General features: G+C 49.0%; 2 protein-coding genes across 2 annotated transcripts; one reads left to right on the top strand and one right to left on the bottom strand.

The window, feature by feature from the left end:
• Nucleotides 1–1,051: 1,051 nt before the first annotated feature.
• On the bottom strand, nucleotides 1,052–11,743 carry ABCF2 (ATP binding cassette subfamily F member 2). The gene is made up of 15 exons (XM_066991315.1): nucleotides 11,568–11,743; nucleotides 11,162–11,335; nucleotides 8,612–8,824; nucleotides 7,645–7,827; nucleotides 7,161–7,332; nucleotides 6,912–7,007; nucleotides 5,632–5,734; nucleotides 5,449–5,544; nucleotides 5,230–5,349; nucleotides 4,672–4,761; nucleotides 4,331–4,441; nucleotides 4,042–4,104; nucleotides 3,462–3,590; nucleotides 2,421–2,624; nucleotides 1,052–1,662 (listed from the first exon to the last, which is right to left on the bottom strand). Exons 2-15 carry the CDS (start codon nucleotides 11,313–11,315, stop codon nucleotides 1,525–1,527), a joined length of 1,872 nt encoding a protein of 623 aa, XP_066847416.1. The 5' UTR covers nucleotides 11,316–11,335; nucleotides 11,568–11,743; the 3' UTR covers nucleotides 1,052–1,524.
• A 136-nt stretch (nucleotides 11,744–11,879) lies between these two features.
• CHPF2 (chondroitin polymerizing factor 2) lies at nucleotides 11,880–16,057 on the top strand. Its single transcript, XM_013201176.3, has 4 exons — nucleotides 11,880–12,527; nucleotides 13,104–13,668; nucleotides 14,081–14,263; nucleotides 14,534–16,057. The coding sequence occupies exons 1-4, from the start codon at nucleotides 12,253–12,255 to the stop codon at nucleotides 15,794–15,796; spliced, it is 2,286 nt and encodes a 761-aa protein (XP_013056630.2). The 5' UTR covers nucleotides 11,880–12,252; the 3' UTR covers nucleotides 15,797–16,057.
• The last annotated feature ends 2,985 nt before the right edge of the window (nucleotides 16,058–19,042 follow it).

Genomic DNA, 19,042 nt, shown 5'->3' with positions numbered 1-19,042 from the left:
CTAGCAGTCTACAACTTGGATGGTCCCTTTGGAAAAAAGCAAGGGAATACTTTCATAGAATAGCTCGGGTTGGAAGGGACACCTTAAAGATCGTCTGGCTCCAAACCCCCTGTTCACGGGCAGGGAAGATTTTTTTGAGCAAAATTACTTTGCTCAAAAGGCCAGAGCCACAGACAGTTGGCATCTGAGAAAGTACAACTACATTTTTGTCTTGTTCTTCAAATTCTCTGTCAACATGTCCTGTTGGAATAGGTTATTGGATTACGTGAACCTTTCACATGACCAGTGCTGCCACACTCATGCGTCATAAGTAATGAAAATGATAACTCATGATCGTAAGAAGGTATTTAATTTGATTTGCTACTTTTTTTCTTAAGTGTCTTCTCATTGTTTTAAAAACACATGAAGAAGTATTTTATTCAAGAAATTATTCAAGCTGCTGTGGCAAACTGCAGTTTAAACAACTTTTCTAAAAAAATGTTAAAAACAACAAAAAAAGTTAAACTAACTTTAGCTGATTAGTCTTGTTTAGTTAAACCTGGAAGGAAGAAATAACTAATTCATAGTTCAAAAATCCTGATTTAATAAGAGCCTCATATTAGACCCATAGAATTCAAGGTGAAGGAAAAAACATGCATCTAAGTTGCTCTGTTGTAGAGAACAAGTGCTGGTATTCTATAGATCTACATTGACTCTCTAATTTCCAATCTTCAGAACCCTTTCAAGTTGTATTTATTAACAAGAAAAAAAAAAAAGGCATGTGTGGCTTGCTCCCCCTTCTGTCATTATCTGGAAAACCCAGCATTCAACATGCGGATTAGCAGTTTTTCTAGCTGCAAGGATCGCCGTACTCTGCTCTGTACAATTCCAGAGCTCAGTACTCACACCTTCATTTATACCACAAATTCTGGTCATAAGAAGAGGACTTTGGTAATAGTAAAGAAACAAATCTTCACTTCATATGAGAGAGCCCTGCATCCTTACTTGTAAAGCTCAGTACTGGCTGATTTGCCCCAGCATGCCCCAATAACTACTACAGCTCACAAAACAAGACTGTTCTTCCCTCTTTATTGACTGATGGATTCTCAGGCAGATCTGTTAATTACACTGTTAAATAATAGTTAAAAACAAACCAAGGCCAGAGGAGTTTGAAGTGAAGTATCTAAACTGAAGCAGAAATTGGGAAGGAGGAGGCAGGGTAAGCTGGGCTGGGGTCTCCACTTCTGTATCACTGCAACTCAGACACCCTAACTGCCACGACCCCAGACCGTTAGATTCCAAGGCCTGGCTCAGATGGGACATCATCTAAATATGGAAATGGTTGCCCAAATGCAGCCAGATCAGGAGAGAAGAGATCTGTCCAGATACAGAGGCGCAAGGCAAGTCAAGGGGAAGCAGTATTGCAGCAATCCTAGAACACAGCCACAGAGATAGCAGCAGAGTCCCATTCCAGTCGGCAGGTGAGTGAGTCACGCTGGCCACTGTCAGTCTCCACAGAGAGCACCTGACCGACTGCTCTAGAGCTCACACATTGTGGGTCTTTTTGGTGAGCTGTGGATCTTCATCCACCAACTTTGACTTGAGATGTTCCTTATAGGCGAGGATGTCACCTTGCCACTTTGTGATTGTCTGCTTCTCACAGACCCAGATCTCCTGCGCAACCTGGAAGCAAATACACAAGGAAAGGGAGGTTTATAGTGCAGCATTTTATAGTTTTACCGAAAATATAAAATTAACCAAAATCTACTCTCTGAAGGAAAGAGAGTCTATTAAGCAAGGAGAGAGTCTATTAAGTTTCACACGTTTACTACCAAAGAAAGATATCTGCAGTGAAATATCCCACCTGGAGTTTTCTGAATAATTTATACAGGATTTTAGAACTAACAGTCCTTGAACCCTCCAAATTTTTTTTTTGTTGTTCATGGAATAAGAAGAAATTCACTTCCTGCTAAGATGGGAATTAGAAAAGGTAGTTCTTGACATGAACTACCTGGATATGCTGCACTGAAAAATAAAATTGTATCTGAACTTGCAGACAAAGCTATAGTTGATAAATCAGCACCTGACATTTCTGTGTATATGGAGTGACTTCCTTAACCTGTACAGATTGAGTGGTAAAGAAAACTGCTAGAACTACTCCAGTATCATTTAAAAACAATCTAGTTAAAGCCTCCACATGTGTCATGATTTCCATTTAACTTATTCTTCACTTTTAGCATTTTTTTTTCTTTCACATGCCTAAATGTTTTCCAAGACTAGGTAATTATTCCACATGTACATGGCAAGGGAATCATATGCAGTGATATTTTTCACTCACACATCTTTTCAGGATAAGGAACAGCTGAAAACAGTTGAAAACATCTTGCTTTAATTACTCAGTGTTGGAAAGTTGGTTTGCCAAAATTCACCACTCTTCTTACCTGCTGGATGAGTCTGAAGTCATGGCTGACAAGCATCATTCCTCCTTCAAATTCATTGATAGCATCTGCCAGAGCATCTATCGTTTCTATGTCCAAATGGTTGGTGGGTTCATCGAGGAAAAGCATGTGAGGATTCTGCCAGGCCAGCCATGCAAAGCACACACGGCACTTCTGCCCATCAGAGAGGTTCCGAATGGGGCTCACCTGACAAACACAGACACTATTTGCAGCTCTGCAGGGTAACTTAGAGCACCAGTTCCTAGACACCACACTGACCACAAAATATTCACAGTTCAAACTATGCTGCAGCTACATGACACAAGAGGACAAACGTAGGCTTACAACTAGACTAGGCTTCCTTTACCAGCAAAACAAGTGAATTCCAGAGGCTTCTGAAAAAGGGGTGTCCATAGCAAGACTCAGCTTGTGTTAGAGGTTCCAAAGGAAAGTTAATTGAGATCTGCCTAATGTTCATTGCATCCTGACAAAAGCCTAAACCTACTCTCAACTTCTTGAGTGACAAATGGAGAAGAACAGTGTAAAAATCAACGCTAACTGCAGCAATAATGACAACTCCCACCAAAATGTAATATACAGGAGCGTGGTGTGTTTAGAGTTAGAGCACCACTAGAGATTCTACACTCATCTGCTTGAGCCATGTGTTCCCCACACCCAGCTGAGAATATGTTCTGGCATTTCTTACTGGCATTCATCTCAGAAATAGAGATAAGCAAGGTAGTTCAAGTTATAATTGAAATATAATTGAGGCTAGCACTATGCCACAACCCGTCTTCCTTCACCTGGGTTCCGAGGAGGTCACCCATTCCAACCCACACATTGCTGCAACGCAAAGTAAGTTACTGTGAGCCATGAGTTATTTTTTCTCCAATTTTAAAGGCAGAGATGGAAAAAGCATTTAGATGCTGTGGTGCACCATGCTGCATACTGCATCACACTGTCAGGTATCTGTAGAACAACAGAAAATGCAACAGCTCCACTTCCCTAATGCGTAAGAAGAAAACCTCAACAGCTCATACTGACCTGCTGCTTCCCTGTCAGACCGTATCTGCCAATGATTTTTCTCATCTCCTCCTTCTCCTTGATCTCTGGGTAGCATTTCAGCATGTACTCCAAGGGTGAGAGGTCTAAGTCCAATTGCTCTTGCAAGTGCTAACAGAGAACAAAAGCCAGCTTCAGGCTGTGCATGCCACCCATCTCCCCCCTTATATCTCTCTGGTGCCAGCAAAGCAGCAGAATCCACGAGATGATAATCCCACCCCTGGCACATTCACTATGCTGAAACGTTATGGAAGCAGTCTCCATTTCAGGAGCAGGAGTGCTGCTTCAGAATAGCAGGCTTGTCCAACATCAAGCTTGGGCAACCATCTCTCCAGTAAAAGGTGAGAGGCTAAACAAAAAGGACCACAGCAAGCCTCTTTTCAGGGCAAGAACATTGGCTAGAGTCCATTCTGCCAAAAGAACAGTTCCCTCCCCAAGCTCAAGGCATAGAAAAGCAGCAGCAGGATGGGCCGTAGAAGCAGAAATAGAGGGACAAGATTCCCCATTCCTGTCAGCTTTTTCCTCAGCATTTCATGTCCATGGTAGTTGCTATAGGGAGTACCTGGTGGTATCTACCAATCTTTACATGTGAGTGCTTGCGGATCATCCCATCTGTGGGCAGCAGCTAAAAAGAGAAGATAGAAGTATTTCACCATGAAATCCCTTCTTTCACTGTATGCCAACCTTCTGGATGTCTGAACATATAGCATGACAGAAAAAGCCCTATACTGCAGCAAGACTTCAGGATTTCCAAAGTCTGATAGGGGTGCTCTCATAAATAAATGCAGCTTCATTGAAGACTACCCAAAGAATAAAGGGCCAGAACAGGGTAGACAATGCTGGGAGCATACCTCTCCTGTGAGCAGTTTCAGCAGTGTTGACTTTCCAGCTCCATTGGGTCCAACAAGAGCTACACGGGTATCCAGGTCAATCCCAAACTCCAAGTTATTATAGATCCATGGCTGCAAACCACATAAATTATGACATATTATGCCTTTCCATTACTACCTAGACTCTCCATGCTGCACCCATAAAGCTCTGTCTTCAGCAGACTCAGCATTAACACTGCCAAGAAATCTGATCCACCGGTGATATGCTGCAGCCTGATTAGAAAACTTACCCAAAAGCCCCCATTACAAGGCAGAGGATACAAGTAAACTCCATACAACCCATGCACACTCCCTATACTCACCCCGTCCTTGGTGTATTTGAAGCTTACGTTCTGCACCATGATGACAGGAGGGGGGATTTTTCCACAGGGAGGGAAATAGAATGACAAAGTCTGTCAACACAGAATATCCACTTGTTAGACACCCTGGAGCACATACAGATCACTCCCTTCATTTCACTCCCTGTTCCCTCTGGCAACTCACTCACAGGTTTATCTGCTGGCTAATGATTCCCTATTTCTTTTCCTTTGAAGCAAATGGGTGCTTATACTCTTCAAACTAGCAGGAGCTGCTTTGAGCATCCTCCCTGATCTTCTCCAACTTTCAGACACTCATTTCTGTGTCTACAAAATGGCCTTACTGGTATGACAAATCCCCTTCTCTTCACTGGAAAAAAAAAAATAAGTCTCCTCTTTCCACTCTTCAGCAGTACCCTATCTTCAGTACAGGAATTTGGAAGGGAATCCTACTTTTGCTCTCAGCTGTGTCAGCCATTCCTGCCATCAGCTAAAGTTCATTTTGCTTATCTGGCCCAAGTTTCCTACACTGATCTCTAGACGCAATCCCACGTTTGATCCCACCTTATCGTTCACCACTCTCTCTGTCAATCCAGAAGCCATCATTTTTTGAAGGGTCTTCTCCTTGCTCTGAGCTTGCCTGGCCAGTTTTGCACTACCATGACCAAATCGCGCAATGTAATTCTGCAACGAAATACAGAGTTAGCCAAAAGCCACGATACAAAGGCTAGAGAGGTGTACGGCTGCGTAGGCAGAAAGATGGTCGTGCAGCTAGGCAGATACCTTCATGTGAGCAATCTGATCTTGTTCCCAGTGGAAACGCTTCATTTGATTTTCTTCTAGTTCCAAGCGAGTCTTTACATACTGATCATAATTTCCCTAAAGAGAGAGACCACAAAACATCAGACATGCCCCAGAGGACAGCTCCTCTGTTTTTGTTAGTTGCACAAGACACCATTCACTCACTGTGTAGTACTTCAGTTTGCGGTTGTGCATGTGGATTATGTTGGTGCAGACACCATTCAAGAAGTCCTGGGAGTGGGATATCAGCACAAGGATCCGCTTGAACCTGTGGCACCACAAAACTTAATAGAGACTAAGCTAGGAAAAGAATTGCTTGTTGGCCCTGATGGTGACAAAGGATTTACATGCAACAGATCTCTCTTGTTTACGGCCAGATTAAGAACAAAAAGATAGAAGCCTTAGAGATACTTCAGGAAATCTGCAGTAAAGCAGCGATGACCAGCTTTCTAAGACATCCTTCACCATAAGGCACTCTTCATCCATATTCATGAAGAGTCGAGAGCTGGCTACCTTTGTGGTGGATTACTACTGCTACTGCTGCAGAACTCCACTAGTGTCACACTTCTTAGAAGTTTCAACCTTTGCTTCTCATTTTCACCTTTTTACAGACTACCATCTCTTAGGTTCTCTATCACAGGTTCCTTTCCAAGTTTGTAAAATGACTGGCTAATGCCTCCTCCCAAAAAGAGAGAGGTTGAAATTCAGATTTCCTAAAATACCTGATATATAAAACAGACAAAATGTTCAACTGACACAGCTGAAAGAATAACCTCTGCAAATGAAAAGCCCTTCTCATGTGCTTATATGCACAGTCCTTTTAACACACAACCCAAATAACCTAGACTTCACAGCTATTCCTAAATCTTTTGCCTTAAGCATTAACATTTTAACTTTATTTAATAAAAACCAGTTGCATCCACATACTAGAACAAGATGAAACCAACAGACACAGACACTACAGTTGGTGAAGAGAAAAACAATATGCAAAAAGCTGAGCTGGAGGCCAGGTCTAGAAAGTTTACACTACTGGTACAGCACACAGTGCCGGTACACACCTCCCAGGTCTGCTCCTGGCTTTCAGGAAGTAAGTTTAACCTGTACCAGTATTTCTCACTTTTTTCACTAAGGAAGAGAAAGACTTATCTTGAATTCATTACCCTTGCACCAAGAACTGTTCTGCAAAAACATGTAACAGCAAGCACAAGGTATCGTAGAATCATAGAAACATGGGGTTGGAAAGGACCTACAAGTCCAACTGCCCTCCTATCACCAATTCTACCCACTAAGCTACTAAAAATATGTAAGTATAATTAGTAATGCAGTATAGTTACATAGCCACAAGAACTATAGACAGTTACTCCTGTAGCACTTGCTCACATGCTGACAAGATGTTCCAGCAGAAAACTACAACCTACGGAAGCTGCAAACTCCTTCATGCTTACGTTTTCAGCTCTTCTTCCAACCACACACAGGCATCCAAGTCAAGGTGGTTTGTGGGTTCATCTAGCAGCAGCATGAATGGACGAATGAAGAGGGCTCTAAAAGGAGAGGGGAGATGACAGCACAGGGTAAATGCAGGTACCCAAATTCTCTCAGCTCTCCTCTGAGTTCTTAGAACTGCGTTTATGGCTTTGCAGCATCAGGATCAGACAGGCATTTTCCCCGGAGGCAGCAGGCAGTATACCACTCACCTAGCAAGAGCCACCCTCATTCGCCAGCCACCACTAAAGTCCTTCAGCTTCTTCCTCTGCATGGCTGGTGTAAACCCCAGGCCGTGCAGGATACGTGAGGCCCGTGCTTCTGCCTTGTCAGCGTCCAGCTCCTCCAGACGTTCATACAACTCCATGAGTTTCTCACACTCCGCTGAAAAAGAGCCTGTCAGCACTTCTAACAGTAATTGGCTCTCAGCTGCACATCTACACAGCTGAGAAAGCTCATAGTCCATCTGCTTCACCACTATTCAGCCCCATCCACTCCTATGACTTAGACGCTTCTTAAGAAGTCACACTGGATAATTTCATCTACAGAAGTGGACTTTTCAACTAGTACCGGGCAGCTGGGAGAAAAAGTAATATGTAAAAACTCTGCCAAGGAACCCAAGTAAGACCCTTTCTTCAGTGGGAAGGGAAAGTGGAGGAAATGTCCCTTGTCCACAGGGACTCTGAAAAGCTTTACCATCCTCATGAGCCAGACGCTCTGCCTCTCGTTCTAACATGGCTCTCTCTGTATCCACCTCCATCACACATTGTAGAGGGGTCTTGTCACTGGGAGGCATCTCTCGGGTCAGGTGATAGATGTCAATGTGCTCTGGAATGGGCACTTCTCGTTTCCCAATAGCTGACAAAAGCATGGATTTCCCTGTGTGCAGACAGACACTCCACAATTATTTGTATTCAGTAAGATATGTCACAAAGAAACAGACAAAACGCAGTCAGATCCTGCTGATTCCCTCCTTTTCCAACCCAAGAAAATCCTTAGGAATTTCTTGCCCATGAGGAATTAGAGACCTAGCAGAGCCACTGCAGTTCAGCCCTTACCCAGACTTAGGGAGCTGTATTTCTGCTGTGTATTTCCTGCTGTCTAACCAGGTCTAACATCTGTTACCAAGGCACCAGACTCTACAGACTTCTACCACGTAGGAAAGTAACGCACTCATCACTAGAGAGCCTGAAATCACCCCGTCACTCTTACTAGCTCATCAATTACACCCATATTCTGCATCTCTCTAGGTACAGCACCATCTTCTCCAGAGATTATACAGCTGTTTTCCCATTCAGACTAGATCACACACTCCCTACTCTTCCATACTATGCAAGTTCTCTGGCTAGTAGCATCATCACTGAGTTTACTGACACTGTTAAACAAAGCCTCCATACAGGCATCAGACATTCACAGAGCCCAGGCATCCCACTCTACTCTCCACAGAAAGAAGTCCAAATGCTTAGTCCAAAGGCAGGATGCAACCTCATAGTCCTAGTAGCAACTGGTCTTGCTGGGTGGGGAGATGTGGGAGGTGAAACCATCGTGTCTAACAGCCTTTTTTCTGGCTTTCAGCATTTACCACCCGAATCTGTCCAGCTTCTCAGCAGCACAGAACCTTCACCGAGCTCCAAGAAACCCATGACTGTGCCCTACAGCTTACCAATTCCATTGAGTCCAATCAGGCCGTAGCGCCTCCCAGAATTCAGCTCAAGTTTTGTATCACTCAGCAGCTCCTGGCCATGGAAGGTCAGCGAGAGGTTAATGATGTGCACGTCAGTGCTGTTGGGATGGGAAGCCAGCACTCCAGTCACAGCACGGGCAGCGGCTTTCTTTAATTCAAAGTCCTCCATCTCCTTCGTAAGAGCATCCACCTCTATATGCAGAGACAGACCAGAAGTATTACTGAATTACAAACACACAAGAACCCCATGGCGGGGGGGGCTGGAACTAGATGATCTTTGAGGTCCCTTCCAACCCAGGCCGTTCTATAATTCCATAAGGCCCTAAACCAATATAAGCAGGACGACAAAAACAACCAGTGTCTCTTTCTACAGAAATATCGAGGAAGCCTAGAGATGATGGTACTCAGTTTTTCAGCTCAGCGAATGGATATAAAATGGACTAAGAGGAACTTTCACCCGCTCTGAAAATAATAGCTGACCATTAAAACCCGTCGAGTAGCCAGAACAGCTAACCTGTTATCCATGCACGGTAGGACCAACCCTCAACGCAGAAAGGGCTGGGGCAGGGAAAAGGCTTAAACACTTCTGGTTGCAAGTTTAAGGACAGGGCTGGCCTAAACAGAACTTGGGCAGGGAACAAGCAACAGGGAAGATGTGAGAAGAGAAGCAGCAACATCAGAAGAGGCCCTACCAACTACTAAGATAATGTGTCCATTTGTAGACCCTCCTCTTCCTCTCCTCCTACAGTATAAGCAAATATTTCCTGTCTTGCTAACGTTCCATTTGCAGCCCCGAGTTACAGCCCGATTTTTACTACTTCGTGAGGCCCCGCCTGCCATCTGAAGAAGCAAATAGCATTACGGATCGCAGCAGCGCTCCAGCTGCTCAGAGCAGAATCCTGGTGTTCAGACTGTGGGTGTTCAGGTCAGCAAGGGATACCGCCGGGCTGCCAACATCTCACACAACACCTCACAAACGGCAAAGCCACTTGCCCAGCAAAAACAACGGTCAGCAAGGCAGGACGTGACTTAGCCAAGAAAGAGAAACGATGTAAACCGCACCGGCACGGTACCCCCTTGAAAGCACCCGTGCTGCAAGTAAACCGGGTACACAAACGAGCAAAGCAGGTGGGCGCGAAGAGGCACGAGGCAGTTTTGTCCTGGGCACGCAGCTACTGCACAGGGAGCAGCCGGCAAGGAGCAGCCGGCAAGGAGCGCGCTGCCCTGCCCTGCCCTGCCCTGCCCTGCCCTGCCCAGCGACCCGTCCCCGGGGCTGCTCGAGCCCCGAGCCCCGCTGCCCCCAGCCCCGCTGCCCCCAGCCCCGCTGCCCCCAGCCCCGCTGCCCCCAGCCCCGCCGCCCAGCCGCTGCTCCCGCCCCGCGCTCTCGGAGCGCTCAAAGCGCGTGTCCCGCGCCGCCGCCGCGCGGCCCAGGCTCCGCCAATAGGAGGGCGACATGCAAATGAGCCGGGGGAGCGGACGGCGATTGGCCGGCTCGGTCCGGCAGCGGGCGGGGCGGGCGCCGAGACCCCGCCCGGAGCCGGCGGCACGGGGCGGGCACCGGGCGGGCACCGCCGGGCTCACGCTCGGGCACCGACGGGGGGCCTGCGGTCGGAGCCCGGCCGCACAGCGTCCGTGCCGGCGGCACCAGCACGCAGGAGTCTGTGGAGGCTCACGGGGGTGCCGGCCACAAGCTGGGTGCAGGAGACGGCATCCTGCAGCGTGCCCCCGGCCTCGGGCTGCCCCGCGTCTCGCACTCGGTGCCTCCCGAAACGCCGCACTGCCGGCACTGCCTCAAGTCTTCGCTGCCCGGAGAAACAGTGGTGTGCCCCACAGCCCACGGGTCAGCAGGCGGCTGAGCACACAAGTAAACGACCAGTGAGCTTTACCTCGCCTACTTCCTCCAGGGAGGTTAGGCTCTGCGAACCAGGTGCACCCCAGAAAAACGGACGAGGGGAAGTTCATTGCAATATCATTATTTTTAGTTAAGAAACCAGACCCTACAGTGGTTCCTGCAGCGGGAGAAAAAAAAAAGGCAGGTCTGGACATCAAATACCAGAAGATCAGGCCAGTATCTGCTCGTGCGGGAGACGATGCTCTCGGCACCCTCTGCCTTCACCCAGCAAACCTCACGAGAGAACCCAGGGAACGCTTCAGCCAGGCGCGCTGCACGAGGGCACCGCGCAGCTTACCGGCGTCCTGCCGGCCCTGAAGGCAGAGCAGCTCTGACAGCAGCCCCGCGGCAGGCTCGGTGCGGCACAAGAGCAAGCCCGCAGGGTGCTCCATGGGGAAGAACGAGCGTCCCGATTCACCGATCCACGGGCACCAACAGACGCGCACGGCGGCTGCCCGCGAGCAGGCCCCCGCTGCACGCCCCCCACGGGGCTACCGGGCCGACCCCCGCGCGGCCCCTGGGCGGCGCCCGCCCCACGGGGCGCACCGCCACGGGCCGGGCACCCACCGGCGGCCGCGCTCGCGAGTCCCGGCCGGAGCGGCGGGGCCGGGCAGCACCGCGCCGCGGCCGCCCCTCACCTGGCAGCGCCGTTCCGTTGGCCTCCGGGGGCCGGGCCTCCTGCGGCTCCGTCCCGGCATCGCCGTTCTCCTCCGGGGCGCGGCGGGGCCGCTGCCGGGCCTTCGCCGCCTCCTTCTTCTTGGCCGCCTTCTTCTTGGCCAGGTCCGAGGGCATGGCGGGGCGGAGGGGAGCGGCTGCGGGGCGACACGGGCCGTTAGGCCGCGCCGATCCGGCCCGCACCGGGCCGCCCCGCCCCAGTTCTCCGCCCCGGCCCGGAGCACGCGGCGCCGCCGGGCCCGGCCGAGGGCCGCCCGCCCCCCTCTGGGCCGCCCGCCCCGCGCCGCCCCACCCGCCCGGCCCGGCCCGGCCCGGCCCGCTCCCCCCCCGCCCCCGCCGCCGCGCCAGGCCCGGCCGCGCCGCCCGTACCGGCCGCTCGGCGCTTTCCCTCTGTCGCACCAGGACAGCTGCCACCGCGTGCGCGCGCCCCGCCCCCCGGCGCAGCGGCCAATCGGAGCGCGAGGCGTCACCCGCGCCGGGCGGCCGCGCCGCGCTGCCGAGGGGGGGCCGCGCTCCCGCCCCCGGCCGGCCCCGAGCGCGCGGTCGGCTCCCGGGCACTGCGCGTCCCGGCGTGCACCGCGCCGCCTCCCGGGCCCCGCCCCCGGCGCGCTACCATAGAGGCGACGCAGGCGGCAGGTAGAGCGGCGCCATAGAGGAAAGGGGAAGCGGAAGCGCGGCCGGGCGGCGATGAGGCGGCTGAGGTGGCAGCGGCGGGAGCGCGGCCGGGCGGCAGCCGCTGCCTCCCCCCTGCGCCGCTGGCACGGAGCTCCGGGGCGGCCCCGGCCCTGCCGCGGGCCCGCCCTGCCCGCCGCTGGGAGCGCCCCGCGGCCGCTGACCCGCGCGCACTGAGGCCGGGGCCGGTGCCCGGTGCCGCCCCGCGCCCGCCGCCCGCAGGCCCCGCCGCCGCCCGCCCCGCGTCCCCGTGCCGGCGATGTCCGAAGGCCGCCGGAGCGGCTCCGTGAGCCTGCACAGCCGGTAGCGGGCCGGGGGCCGCCACCCTCGCCCGCACCGGACCCGACCCGACCCGACCCCCCCCCCGCGGCCGGGTGCCGCCATGCGCCTGGCTGCGCTGCTGGCCGCGCTGCGGCCCGTGCTGCCGCTCGTGCTGGGCCTTTCCCTGGGCTGCAGCCTGAGCCTGCTGCGCGCCTCCTGGAGCCACGGCGCCGGCGAGGACCCGTGCCTGGGGGCGGCGGGCCGGGCCGGGCCCCCCGCCGGCGGAGCGCAGCCGGAGGCCGGAGATGGGCGGCCGGGCCAGGGGCACGAGGACTTCAGGCCCCGGATTGTGCCGTACTACAGGGACCCCAACAAGCCTTACAAGAAAGTGCTCAGGTAAAGTCAATGTGTTTTGGTTTTTTTTTCCGAGGAAAATAACTTCATATGAATGGCGTTTGGGGTTCTGCAACTTCAAATCAGTTAAAGAAGAAAGAGCACAGTTGTACCAGCATGGCGTAGTGGCCTAGTTTGCTGTCTTAAAGGAGCACGGAAGTGAATTTAAAAGAGTCTCAGACTGAGATATATGCATCTAATAGAGTGTGTTAAATTACTCTTAAAAACATGTTAACCAGTGTGCTCATTAGGAGAGTTCTAAGCTATTAGCAATAACTTGTATCACTTGTTAGTAGTTACCTCTAAATTTTTTTGACTTGCCCAGTTTCCTAGATCGCATAAGTAATGCAAGGTTGTAGGTTCCTTGAAGGAAGGAAGTGTTTTTTAAAAATGTGATTATTTTTTTTCCTAGCGAATCTACTCTTAAAGCTCTCCTTTTAGGCTTAACTGTTCTCACAGTCAGTAGACTCTAACAGATAAAGTCTTACACCAAGTGACTGAGCAGTTACAAGGCTCGACTGTAATGAGGATGTTCTAACACTAAATTAGTGTACTTCAATTTTTATCCGTTCTTTACAGAACTCGTTACATCCAGACAGAATTGGGATTCCATGAGAGACTGTTTGTGGCAGTGCTGACTTCCAAGGCTACCCTGAATACGTTGGCCGTGGCAGTGAACAAGACTGTAGCCCATCACTTCCCACGCCTGCTGTATTTTACAGGGTTGCGCAGTGCCAAGGTGCCTCATGGCATGGTGCTTGTGGCCCATGGAGACGAGCGTCCTATCTGGCTGATGTATGAGACCATGTACTATATCCATCAGCACTTCGGTTCTGACTATGACTGGTTCTACATCATGCAGGATGACACCTATGCACAGGCTGAACAGGTCAAGGCTCTGGTGACACACCTAAGCATTAACCAAGATGTCTACCTGGGACGAGCAGAGGAGTTCATCGGGGGAGATGAGCAGGCCCGCTATTGCCATGGTGGCTTTGGCTACCTGCTATCCCGCAGCCTGCTTCTGAAGCTCCATCCTCACCTGGACAGCTGCCGCAACGAGATCCTTAGTGTGCGCCCAGACGAGTGGCTGGGGCGTTGCATCATTGATTTCCTGGGTATCTCTTGTATTTCCCAGCTCCAGGTACTACCTCCCTCCCCAGCATTTTGCGTTAGCTAAGTCTGACAGAACCTATGCCCTTGCTAGTCCCTGCTGCTCAGCAGAGGAACTTTTCTGTGAGACCCTACTGGGTTAGGGGAGGAAAGGGTTGTCTGGTGTGGCAGCACAAGGGAGATGCCCATAACGAAAGCTGAGAGGCTGGGGGAGAGAGCACATGCTTTGTTTTTTGGAGGTTGGATAGAGGGTGCATTGGTACTAAGAAGTAAGCAGGCGTGTAATTTATGGAGGTAGGGTATGGAGGGTAACTGTTGTGTTCTTGTCTCTGGGTACTGCACTCGGCACAGAGAGAGAGGCGGATGCATGTCTTGGGTGAGGGAAGGCTTCGCTGTGAACATTAGAGTTCCATGCCAGTCTTCCTGGCTCTTGTTCGCTTCAGGGTCAGCATTATCACACTTATGAACTGGCCAAAAATGCTGAGCCAGAAAAGGAGGAAGAAGAGGAGTTCCAAGCAGCTCTTGCTGTGCACCCTGTTTCTGACGTGACATTGATGTACCGTCTGCACAAGCACTTCAGCAGGATCCAGCTGGAGAGAGCCTACCAGGAGATCCAGGAACTCCAGGTATGTGGTGAGGGGTATCTGCAAATATAGCTCATCCAAACAGGTTTCCTTTTCTTTCAACTCTGTCAAAGAAGATTCTTTCTGTTTGTAGGTGGCCATCAGCCAGACACAGGAGATAGTCCTGCATCTTAGAAGTAGCACTTCTGATACCGTGCTGTCCAAAAGCTGGTGTGATACTATTAGGATATGCTTCTAGGTGGTGAGGCAGGTCTGGGTGGGAAATGGACACTCTTCCTTGAGAGAGTGTCAGTATGTGTTCTTTTTGCACAGATGCAGATCAGGAACCTGACATCACTGACTCCTGCAGGTGAGGCAGGCTTGACGTGGCCTGTGGGGATTAATGCCCCATTTCTTCCAAAGACACGTTTTGAGGTAATCAGCTGGGACTACTTCACTGAGCAGTACCTCTTCTCCTGTCCTGACGGCTCTCCCAAGTGTGAGCTCTCTGGAGCCAGCAAAGCAGATGTCAGTGACATTATTGAGTCAGCACTTGAGCAACTGAACAGTCGCTACCAGCCTTTGCTCCGCTTCAGCAAGCGGCAGTTGCTGAATGGCTACCGGCGTTTTGACCCCACACGGGGCATGGAGTATACACTGGACCTACTGCTGGAGGCGGTGACCCAAAAGGGCCACAGTCACGTTCTGGTCAAACGAGTGAGCTTGGTGCGGCCCTTAAGTAAGGTAGAAATTATTCCCATGCCGTATGTAACAGAGGCCACGCGGGTGCAACTGGTGCTTCCGTTGACAGTACAGGACTTGGATTTTGTGGCGAACTTCCTGGATATGTATGCTATGAACACACTGGACACACATGATAATGCCTTGCTGACCTTGCTTTTCATCTACCATCCGTACGATGCTCAGCGAGTCAGCCAAGTGGATGTATTTGCTGGAGTCAAGACCATGGTAGGAGAACTGGAGAAACGTTATGCAGAAGTTAAAATCCCCTGGATTAGTGTCAAAACTGAGGTGCCATCACAAGTGAAACTCATGGATATAGTCTCAAAGAAGCATCCTGTAGACACTCTGTTCTTCTTGGCCAGTGTCTGGACAGAAATCAACATGGAGTTCCTGAACCGCTGCCGAATGAATACTATCAGCAATTGGCAGGTCTTTTTCCCAGTGCATTTTCAAGAGTTCAACCCTGCACTGGTATACCGTGGCGAGCAGACTGCTTCCTCCAGCACAGACTTCCTGAGGGATGGGCATTTTGACAGACATTCCTTTGCTGAGGCCTGCTTTTACAACTCTGACTACATGACAGCACGTACCAAGCTAGCAGCTGATATCCTAGACCGAGATGAGGTGCTGGAGGGCATGGAAGTATTTGATGTCTTCCTCCACTATTCTGGTTTGCACTTATTTCGGGCTGTGGAGCCAGGGCTAGTGCAGAAATATGCACTGAGGAGCTGCAATCCCCGGCTTAGTGAGGAGTTATACCACCGTTGTGTCCTCAGTAACTTGGAGGGGCTTGCATCGCGCTCGCACTTAGCCATGGCCCTCTTTGAGCAGGAACAGGCCAACAGTACTTGAGAGACTGGAAACATCAAGAGTTACTCAGCACCTTAACACTTGTCACTTTCCATCCCCTTCCCGGCCTAGCCGTGGGTGAAGGGCGTGTGAGGTCAAGGGAGGAGGGAGGCTTTCCCAGCCTTGCCCTGCAGCACAGGCATGGGCTGTGGAGAGAGGCTGTTTTTGTGGGGTTTTAGTTTTTTTGTGTGGACTCCTTTGTTTTTTTGTTGTTGTTTTACTGTTTTGTTTTTTTTAATCAATAAAGATTTCTTTCCAAGCAGAGTGATATAGTTTTAAACTTTATAGGCTCTGGGATGAGGGATGGAAAAAGAGCTGTAGAGTTGATCTTAATTTAAGCTATGCAATTCTGATAAGCAGTGCAGAGACGGTGAACGTGAGATGTGTACTGAAGCAAGGTTACCTTGGCTATGCCACCCTTGGTGCTGTTGTTCCACCTTGTCATGTTTGTCTCTTCATGCATTCATTTTCAAGGAGACAAACACAGTTTGTCTGGTTTGCTACTGGACAAAACTGTTCAGTGCACTTCTACTTCGCTATATTTGCCTCCTCTGCAACTGCAGAACATTCATTTTGCTTTGCGATCTGGGAAGGTAAAGGAACCTTTGAAGAGTGAAAACAAGCTAGCTGTAAAACTTTCTAGTTATGAGTGGTTGTGTTCCTCCAACCACTGTTTTGCTGGTCTATTATGATCCTAGCAGGAGAGGCACTCGGACTGCAAAAGGTAATATTTAAAATGTTATGTGTTAAAGAGAATAGTATGGATATTCTCTTACATCCCTTTAGATACTGGGAACCATGAGTAGCGTAGCATTAGCTCCAATCCGCATGCAGCACCGATCAGATCCTAGCTGTAGAACAGATACTCCCATTTTGTCTATTAGAGGATTTTCATACAAGAAAACAACTCCGTCAGACAGAAAGGATATTTGTATGAGAACTTATTTTAGATGAAGTCAAGGCACACATGTGGTGTCATTGCTAGTGTGAGAGGAAGGTGCTTCCAGGCTCTCCTGTCACAACGAGCCATTGAGGTTTTTCTGTGGCTGAGGATTTTGTGTAGCACAACACAGGCCTGAAGGCCATGCTGGACATGCAAGCACAGCACAGGCTTGCACCTACTCCAGGTAACTGTTACATGAAAATCATTTGAATGCAGTTATTTAATTACTAAACAGTAAGATTACAGGTTCCCCTCATAAACCAGGAAGCACTTCTGTGCCGTACAGATGACGGAGCCCTAGCACAGGATGCTCAGAGAGGTTGTGGAGTCTCACTTCTTGGCGATATTCAAAAGCCACCTGGATGTCCTGTGCAGCCTGCTCTGGGTGGCCCCGCTGGAGCAGGGGTTGGACCATTCTACCAACCTCAACCAATCTGTGAAGTTACACAACAAATGAACCAAGTGAGTTAAGAATTGTTCAGCATATCAAATAAGAGCCATTTTTTTGATTTGGGCACTTCTAGTTAGGTCAAAGGGGGGCAGCTCTTTACCCAGTGTTATTTGATCCTTTAATTGATGATTTGCAAGCAAATGTAAGTTCTCTATTGACAAAATCTGCATGTGATATAAAAACTGTGTACTGCAGAAATAGGTATTAAGAAAGGGTAACAACAGAGAGTAGTGTGTAGCAGAGTAAGGTTATTCAAACAGATTTTGTCTTAAAACGTTCAAATACAGTTACGTGCCTGGTGAAAATAAAGGCATGCCACTTCCCCAGAAAGGATGTATCAAAAAGAAAAGTCTGAAAAGAATTTGTATTGATGGCAATTAGGTTGCCAATTGGCATTAATTTAACCAGGACCCACTATTTTAGGCACTAAAATGCAGAGCTCGTGCAGCCCTGAAAAGTTTACGGTTTAAGACTTAGACATGAGATAATGGGTTTATACAGGTAGACAATCTTGAGTAAACAAGTGTTGTTGATTTGAGACAGCAATAATGCCCCCGAGATGCAGAACTCTGAAATCTGAGAGATGCAGAACTTTAATTACATAGGAGGTTGTGAGGTGATCTGTTTAGAGTGTGTAAGTACATAAACTGTCTGAAAATGCTGGATACTAAAGAGGTTTTTAATCAGGTGGGGTTAAGGGATAAGAACAAAAGCACCAGAACCAATAGCTTTAAACTGAAGCAAATAATTTCAGCCGAAAATAGGCATATGCTTATAGGGGTCTGATTAACTGGTGAAATTACAAAGCAGTAGTTTTTTAGTAAGTTTGAATTTGTCTGGTTTGTTACAGGTCATCGGGGTCCCACATGAAGTGACCTGTCATACGTACAGGCAGAATTATTTGTCCTTCATGGGCTTAAATTTCATGACTGTAAATAGCAGGTGAAAATTGCAAAAGAGAAATCGATCAAAGGCTATTAAGTACAAAGCCAACACCTCTGTCACAGTAGGTCTCTGAATCAAAAAATACTGTGAGCTAGGACAGCATGGCAGGAGCTATTGCTATATGTCTGCCCTGTTTTATGGTCTTTTCTAGGCATTCATTATTGGCTACTGTCAGAAACAGAATAAATGAGTCAGATGTACTTATGATTTGACCCTGTACCAACATTTTATGTCATTATCTGAAAAGAAGGAACAATCTTCTTCAAGGACGCTCTTTAGTTCAGCCTGAAATGATGAACTGTATGAAGATCGTGACACAGAATTCTTGGACTGTACTGGGGTCATGGACTGGTCAAGAAGACAAATCATGAGTGTAAAATTCAGCTTTGTAAAACTCAGAAAATGCATACCCTCATTAGCTGTCTGTTGTGTCTGCAACTGTGCTTATTCTGTTACGTTCCAGGTACGTGTACTTTTGTGTATACTTCACTTTCTTCACGCTCCATGTACTTGAATATTCTTTCTTGTCTTCAGTTGTAGTAGGGGTAACTTGCTCCTCTGGATGTGCAAGACAGGCTTGCTTAACCCTTATTCTGTGGATTTATTTTTTTCTGATCCGAGAGAAAAATGAACAGAATATGTTACAAACACAGGAAGCTTTTTTCCCAGCTGCATTTTTAGCTCCAGAAAATTGGTGAAAATAGACTCACCGTCTCCTCTCCTATGAAGGAGCTGTCACCCTATTCCTAACTAATGATACTTACACTTTTCTTTTTAATTATTATTATTATTAATGCAGGTGTTGTGAAAAATACTGTATCTGATCATGGTGTATATCAATCTTCTCCAAGACTCTGGAATATAAATAATGTGACCTATCCAGGTAAGGGGGATGTGCAGCCCCTCTCAT

This window comes from Anser cygnoides, chromosome 2, assembly GCF_040182565.1.
Source record: "Anser cygnoides isolate HZ-2024a breed goose chromosome 2, Taihu_goose_T2T_genome, whole genome shotgun sequence".
Lineage (NCBI taxonomy): Eukaryota > Metazoa > Chordata > Aves > Anseriformes > Anatidae > Anser > Anser cygnoides.
The sequence above is the reverse complement of the archived record's forward strand: the minus strand, read 5'-3'. Positions and strand labels throughout refer to the sequence as shown.

What these genes read in the sequence shown, in the direction of transcription:
- ABCF2 (XM_066991315.1), bottom strand. Translation starts at nt 11,315, where the DNA reads ATGCCCTCGGACCTGGCCAAGAAGAAGGCGGCCAAGAAGAAGGAGGCG. An exon ending in GCGTCTGGCTCATGAGGATG is followed by an intron (nt 7,333 to 7,644) that starts GTAAAGCTTTTC and finishes GCTCTTTTTCAG; the next exon opens with CGGAGTGTGAGAAACTCATG. An exon ending in TTGGAAGAAGAGCTGAAAAC is followed by an intron (nt 5,735 to 6,911) that starts GTAAGCATGAAG and finishes GTGGTGCCACAG; the next exon opens with GTTCAAGCGGATCCTTGTGC.
- CHPF2 (XM_013201176.3), top strand. Translation starts at nt 12,253, where the DNA reads ATGCGCCTGGCTGCGCTGCTGGCCGCGCTGCGGCCCGTGCTGCCGCTC. An exon ending in CCTTACAAGAAAGTGCTCAG is followed by an intron (nt 12,528 to 13,103) that starts GTAAAGTCAATG and finishes CGTTCTTTACAG; the next exon opens with AACTCGTTACATCCAGACAG. An exon ending in CTTGTATTTCCCAGCTCCAG is followed by an intron (nt 13,669 to 14,080) that starts GTACTACCTCCC and finishes TGTTCGCTTCAG; the next exon opens with GGTCAGCATTATCACACTTA.